The sequence below is a fragment of the Eulemur rufifrons genome, chromosome 10 (genome assembly GCF_041146395.1).
Source record: "Eulemur rufifrons isolate Redbay chromosome 10, OSU_ERuf_1, whole genome shotgun sequence".
In the NCBI taxonomy this organism is placed as follows: Eukaryota; Metazoa; Chordata; class Mammalia; order Primates; family Lemuridae; genus Eulemur; species Eulemur rufifrons.
The window spans coordinates 31,257,310-31,264,557 of record NC_090992.1 but is presented as its reverse complement, the minus strand read 5'-3'; the positions used below and the strand labels follow the sequence as shown (position 1 = coordinate 31,264,557).

At 54.1% G+C, this 7,248-nt stretch overlaps 1 protein-coding gene across 2 annotated transcripts in view; it reads right to left on the bottom strand.

Annotated features, from left to right (window-relative positions):
- CAMK2A (calcium/calmodulin dependent protein kinase II alpha) overlaps positions 1 to 7,248 on the bottom strand; it is a 60,626-nt gene continuing 53,378 nt past the window's right edge. For both annotated transcript variants that reach the window (XM_069484371.1, XM_069484373.1), the window contains 3 exons: positions 6,648 to 6,723; positions 3,952 to 4,046; positions 1 to 233 (listed from right to left, as the gene is read on the bottom strand). In XM_069484371.1, coding sequence (XP_069340472.1) covers positions 1 to 233; positions 3,952 to 4,046; positions 6,648 to 6,723 — 404 coding nt within the window. The remainder of the gene's footprint in view (positions 234 to 3,951; positions 4,047 to 6,647; positions 6,724 to 7,248) is intronic.

Below are 7,248 nucleotides of genomic sequence, written 5' to 3'. Positions count from 1 at the left end.
TTACTGGGGCAGGACGGAGGGTGCCCCGGATCTGTGGAAGTGGACGATCTGCCATTTGCCATCCCGGCGGTGCCACACGCGGGTCTCCTCGGACTGGGCGGTGCGGGGGATGCCACCGGCGTCCAGGTACTGCGTGATGCGGATGTAGGCGATGCAGGCCGACTCGTCGCCCATCAGGTGGATGTGGGGATTCAGGATGGTGGTGTGCACGGGCTTGCTGTTCCGGGACCACACTGGAGGCGGGGCGGGAGGGGCAGAGGGCATATGCAACAGGGGCCTCCGGCCTCCCCTGCTTCCCTTTCTCAACTCCCAGCAGCCCTCTCCACAGGGGCGTCTCTGCCTGCCTCATCTGCAGGACGGGGCCTCTGGGACAGGGCTCAGCGACCCGGGCGTCAAGGCAGAACTTCTAGGTAACAGGGACATCACGTCCCGGCTTAGATACAGTGGATTTCAGACACGCCACATGCTTCAAACACGGGAAGATGGTGTTTTAGAATCGGAGCCTCTCAGCCGCGCAGAAGGATAGGACCAGGACGGCCACAGACGAGCCCAGACCAGTCTCAAACCCAGATCCCTCCGGGTGCCAGGCAGGCGCATAAACGAGGGGCTGAGCTGGGTAGAAGATGCCGAATGACAACTGACCCTTTGCCTCGGGTCAAGGGGCGAGAGGGAGTGATGGGGACGGGTGAATAAACACCACGTCCCATCTAAAGAGGGCGCCCTGTACACAGCTTGCCTGGTGGCTACAGTGTGAGTGGGACCCAGGCCGATTTCGAGAGAATCTGGAAATCTGGATTTTTACATGGAAACTCTTCATTTTTAATGACCGGAATTTAATTCAAATCTGAAACATCATGCAGGCCCCGTGAATCATATCTGCAGTCCAGACATGGCCCGTGGGCCGCCCTCTGCCACGGCCACTCTACATACACAGAACTGTGGAAACCTGGGGACACTAGAACTGCAGGATCTGAGAACCTTGCATTACAAGGATGGTACTGGGGGTCACGGAGCTTTCCAGAATCTCGGGAGAAATGCAGAACCCTTGTGATCAGGACAGAACTGACACAGCCCCCGACACAAGCTCCCACTATATGAGACACCACCATTATTATATTCTAGAAACTCAAAGTTTTTCATCAACGCAGAAAACAAAAGCGTCGAGAGACGATGACCCAGGGAGGGGGTGGACAGCCGTGGTCAGGACCTTGGGCTCGAGAGGAGCCCTTCCCCTGGTGCAGCCCGCGTGGGGGTCTGCATCAGTGACAGCTGGCTTGAAACACAAGTCCCCCACCCTGCCTTTACAGGGCCCCGCTCAAGAATCCGTAATATTAAAAAGTTCCCTTCCCTGTCCCCACCCCCGATTCTGGCGCCCAGCCAGGTGTGTGAGCCACTTATTTCCTGAAGAATGTAAAACGTCTTCCCCCCCCCCCCCAGAATTGCAGAAAGCAGTCAATAGCGCCCACCCCCTAATACTATAATCACACTACACCCAGGCTTTGGATAAAGGACATAAAATCACCCAAGTGTTAGACATGTAGAATAACAGACTTAGAACTCTGGGCTGTCAGAGATACAGAATAGAGAGTTCTAGCATCACAGACTTGGAAGTGACCTCAGAGGTCAGACCCAGGGGCCCAACTACAGAATTTAAGGAGGCCTCTGTAAGCATCCCTGGTGGCATTTAGGGCTGAAGGCACACGGGACTATCTATTTCAGCGTGTCCATGTAGCAGCTATGGAAACTGAGGTCCAGAGAAACAGTCTGATTTGTTCCAACCTGGGCCAGTTCCTGAGAAAGATGCAGTGGAGTCTACAAGAAATCAGTCTCCAGGTGGGACTGAGTTAGAACAATCTAGAACAATCCCAGGAGGGACAAACAGAGCTTAGCATTGCTGAAGGGACTGGGCCATGCTGTTATCAGTAACAACTGGGTCCTGAGGAGCATTTGCAAAGAAATGCCCCCTAACGTGGTGTCTTTTGAAATGATAAGAGGCTTCTAATATCCGCTTTTGTGGACAGGGTGGGAGACAGGGCCAGGTCCTCAGCAGGAAAAGCCAGGCATCTGGAGGGTGGGGCTTGGCCAGAAGCACAGCAGCTGCTCTGGGTCTTGCTTTTGTGGGGTCTGCCTTTGAAGTGACCAGATGTTTAAGCCTAGGGTCCGGGGGCGGTGCTAAGACGGGCCCACTGAACCGAGGCAGCGTGGGCTGCTTGGCCTCGTCCTGTGTTTATCCCCTTTGCTGCCCCCGAGCCTTTAGAGCTGGGTCTTAGCCTGCTCTCCGCTCTGCTTTGTGGGACTGTCAAGTTCACGCTGGGAACCAGCGCCCCCAGAGGACAGAACGCAGAATGGCGGCCACAGTGATCCAAGAGGGAGCTCCAGGGTGATAGGGACCTCTCATCCCATGAGAACTCAATCTTCATTGCTAGCCTTGCAGAATTAGAGTTTGGTTTGTTAAAGAAAGATGTAGCTTTCTTCTTCACAGCTTTTTGGGGGGTGACCTTGAGCCTCTAAATTCTATACAATTCAGCCACCGAGGGTGCAGGCCAGGAGGGCAGTGTCAGTCCCAGCCCGGTTTGCTAATGTGCATGTGGGCACAGCAGGTGGCACAGGGAAGGGAAGGGGCACCACGGGAGTCAGGTCCCCGTTCTGCCACCAGCTTTCTGGATTCCTTGAACAAGTCACTTCCCCTCTCTGGGCCTCAGTTTCCTCTTCTGTATGATGAATATTGGGACTAGATGTGACTTCTGTGTTATTTTTGAAGTACCACCTTTGTTATTTTTACCATATACAAGTGCCACCGGTATTTACTTCATTAAAATATTTCCCCAAATCAATTCACTTTACTGATTTATATAAATTTATTTTTTTAAACTTTTGAGCATAATTATTAATGAACAATCAATATCACAGAATAAAATTTTAATAATAAGGCCAGCGAAAAGAAAAGAAAGTCATGTAATCCTTGCTCCATGCTCTTGCCTACAAGACAAGCCTGAGATTTGCTCACTCTAAATGAAGAAGGAAGTTAGGAAGTGGCAAAGAAGTGTTAAAGACAGGCTACCGCCCAGCTGAGCCTTTCCCCTTGGTGGAGCCAGAGTACTGAAAGAGATTTAAAAGGAAGCAGCTTCCCCACCGTGTGAAGCAATGCTGACTCAAGTGGTGCCTGGATGTACATGAAATCACTCCGTGTAGCCCAGTGGTACACGCTCTTCACTTTGGGGAACCCTAGATCTACCACCTCTCAGGTCCTTCCTCCCTGTCCTAAGCTGTGTGATTCTAACCTGTATGCCCTGTCTTTCATCTCTGTCTGACCCCTGGCCAAGGGAGACACAGACACAGGCAGAAAGCGTCCTAGGTCAGGCCCAGCCTCAACCCTCTGACAGCCCCTGGTTGCAAAGCTGCCGAGGTCTCTCCTGCAGAGGAGAGGCCCAGGAAGGACAGACATGCAGGACAGAGACCTAGACGAACAGGCAGGGCACAGCAGTGTGAGCTCACCGTCCTCTCCTCTTTCCCAAACTGCCCACCCACAACCCACGAAGCCAGCTCGTGACCAGCTGGGCAGCTGGGATGGCCTCGGGCATCAAGATGACCACAACTTGGGTGCATGAGCCAGTGGGAAGGCTCCCTTATCTATAAAATGGGAGTAAAGGTCCCCTTCAGACCCCTCCCAGGGCCATGGGCAGGAGAGGCCTGGGAGGGCTTGTCATGTGTACCCCTGGTCTCTGGGATGCCCCTCGCCCCCTCCTCAACCACAGGGAACACAGCTGGCAGTTGATGGGCCAGGGGTAGGAGAGGGAACCAAGAGGGTACCAACCCCTGTCCACACGGGATCTTCCGCTTCGCTGGCTCCTGAGCTGCCCCTGGGGCCCTGCCCGTCACCCTGCTGTGCCGTCCGGCAGGACACGGAACGAGAGCAGACAACAGGCACCCCAGAGAGAAGGGATTGCTCACGGTTTTCAAAATAGAATCGATGGAAGTCCAGACCCTCGACCAGGTTCCCCAGGGCCTCGGGTTCAAAGGCTGTCATGCCGGGGTCGCACATCTTCCTGGGGGAAAGAAGCCAGAGGAAACAAGGGCTGGGGCAGCTTCTTGCTGGCCTCGCGGAGGCTGAGCCTGCGGAAGGGGAACGATTGCACCCACCTCACGGGATCAGTGGGGTTAGCGGACGGGAAGGGGCTGGCAAGCTGTAAAGTGTGGGCCGTCGCTGACTGCTCGCTGCCCTGTACAGCCAGGAAGCCTGGGCTCAGGGCCTGGCTCTCCCACTCAATGCTCATGAGACTTCAAGCAAGTGGCTCAACCCCTTGAAGCAAGAGCAGCACGGGTGGTCGTGCAGGGTCGTGCAGCCCACTAAAGCTGCTCTCCAAATCTCACCCCCTGGCCCAGGGCAGTGGATCCAGAGGGGGCTTTTTCTAATTTGTCTTCGGCAGGGGGCCGGGGGGCAGTGTGCTTTTTCCTTCATGCAATAGCGACCTCTGCTCACCAAGCCAGGTGTGTGCCTGGCTGGTACATTTTGCTAGTTTGAGCAAAGGTGCCCGTTGTTAGCAGCAGCCCTGACTGTGAGCCTCAGTTTCTTCTTCTGTAAGATGAGGAAAGTAGCATTAGGCGAGGTAATATCTGGGAGGGAGGAGCACAAGGTGTGACCGAGGAGACATTCACAAATGGAGACTGTGTATTTTCAGCTTGTTGCTCCCTTCCAAGTCTCCAGGGGACCCTGACAGCCAAGTGGGAGACAGGAACAAACTCTCTTTCTCATCTCCAAGTCTCTGGGATCTTTTGTGGCACAATATGGACCCCTGTGACAATAGCAATGAAGCCAGGGACAGGAAATGCCATGGGACAACCAGAGCTCCCAACCCAGGGTGGAATTGGAGATACCCGGAAGAGAGTGTCAGACCCAGCATTATTTGAGCTGGACAAAGCCCTTGCAGGGCGCGCTGTCCCTGCTCTGTCCTGTCTGTTTGGGTGACCCCAGACAACTCAGTTCTTCACTCAGGACCTCAAATCCTCAGCTGGATTAAGCCGGGGGGTGGCGGCCGATGCTCAGGGCCCTTCCAGCTCCAGGATCCTGCAAGGGTGGGGGTCTGAGCACTGAGTGTGCGGGAGACTGAGCACCCCCACTTAAGAGGCCTCACTCCTGGAGGTGTCCGGTGTTCCTGTCTCCTAGAATGAAAGGACTCGGAGGCCATCACCTCCAACTCTATTGTACATGTGGGGAAACCGAGGCTCAGTGAAATAAACAGACTTATTCAAGGTTACACAGGGCCGGAAGGTCATGGCAAGGGATCAGAACCTAGAATAGGCTACAGAAGTCAGAGGAAGTGATGTCACAGAGGTGGAAGGGGTTCCCCAAGACCCCTAGAAGTGGCACTGAGGAGCTTAGGGACCACAGGAGCCACCTCTCTTTCCCTTGCTCCCTGGCTGTGCCCTTCCAGAGCCACTGGCATGATACATTCCAACTTTTTCTAGGACTGGCTACAAGTCCAGCTTAGCCTGTTTCTGTGCTTTTATGCAACATCCAGATACACACATGCACACACACCTGTGCACACTCCTTGTGCACATAATCACGAACGTGCACCCATGTGTACAAGTGCATGCATACATATATGTACATGAGAGCCTCAGTTTCATACATGCTCCTTCCAAGCTCCTTGTTCCTCCACAGGGGAGTGGTGCGTTTCTAGAGGCTTTGCTACCCACTGCTGCTGAAAACCCTCCCACAATTAGAAGGCCCCTGGCTTGCCAAGCCTTTGAGAGACAAACTGCAGCTCCTGGGCATGGTGGAAACCAGGAACAGGCTGCCCAGAGAGCAAACTCCAGCCAGGTTATCCCCAACTCACCCTAACCCAACAGGCAAGGGTCACTCTGCCTTAGTAGGTGATCTTTGTCCACCAAAAAGCAAATGTGGGGTCTCCACACCCAGGTGTTATCAGCAGTGGCCAAACGTTAAGGCCAAAGCCCAAAATGTTTGCTCTTCTTGGGGCCAGCTGAGGGCCTCTGAGGCCTGCTCTGGGCCAGACCAGGAAAGGTGTGCGTGACCAGCGTGGGGTGCTTTGGCCCAGCCCTTGCGCACAGCCGTCCCTCCAAAGGTGGGTCCAGGTCTGTGTGTTTTGTGCAGGCTGCCTTATTCCCCAGAGGGTTTAAGATTCTGCTGTGAGGACTTTTGCTCACCCCTGCCCACAGCAGGTGCACACCTTATGGCTCCTTCTCTGCTCCTACCCATCTGAGGTCAGAGGTCCAAGGAGATCCAGGGTGAGGCCTCAGGCCCACTGGGCAGGACTGAAGGGGGCCTGCCTCCCTCCCCACCCTCCCAGCTCATCTCCTCAGGGGCCCAGGCTGTGCTGGTGACCACCCCCTCCTTCCAGGGGGAAGCAGAGGAGTTTTGTTGGAGTTTCTCCTAGGGAACAAGGTGTGAGGAGGAGGGAGGACAGGAGGAGGGGAACTGAGATACAGAGAAGTGTTGTGAACACAAAGCTCAACATAAGCCTAAAGTCCAAATGCAAAACAGAAATATGAGTTCGGTCTGATTCACAGCACATGCAAAGTGAGTGGATGAGGCTCAGAGACGAGGACTCCCAAAGTGAGCCACCAGCACCCCCTGAACGATGAGCCAGGCAAGACATGCAGAACAAGCCCAGCCGACTCACGTGTAGGACTCAAAGTCTCCATTGCTTATGGCTTCGATCAGCTGCTCTGTCACTTTTATAATTTCCTGTTTCCGCACTGTAAGGCAGAGGGGACACAGAAATAGGAATAATAATAACAATAATAAAATAATAGCGATAGTAATGAAGCACCAACTACCGTTGCCTGAGTCCTTGTCACGTGCCAGACCCTGTGCTGGGATCTGAGGACCTCATGCAGGTTGTCTCATTTATCTCTGCACTGCCCTGGGAGACAGGTACCTTTAGCCTCCTTTCACAGGAGAGGAAACTGAGGCCGGAAAGGTGCAAAAGGTGTGCAATTTCCCTCCACCACACAGGGCAGGGCCAGGGTCTCAGTTGGCAGCTTTTGCCTCCAACAGGCATACTTGGTGGGCTTTCCAGCTTGAGGCCTGATTCGAACCCAGGTCTTGACTCCAAAATATGCATCCCTACCACCTTGCTTTGCCAAGGGAATCAAAACAGGATCAACTGTGGCACTGTCACTAATAGCCAGGAACCAGGGGCTCCCCCATGGCCAAAACTGGGGCTCACCCTTCAGTCTGGGTGAGCTTTTTGCTCCATTTGGGTGCCTATAGGAATCAGG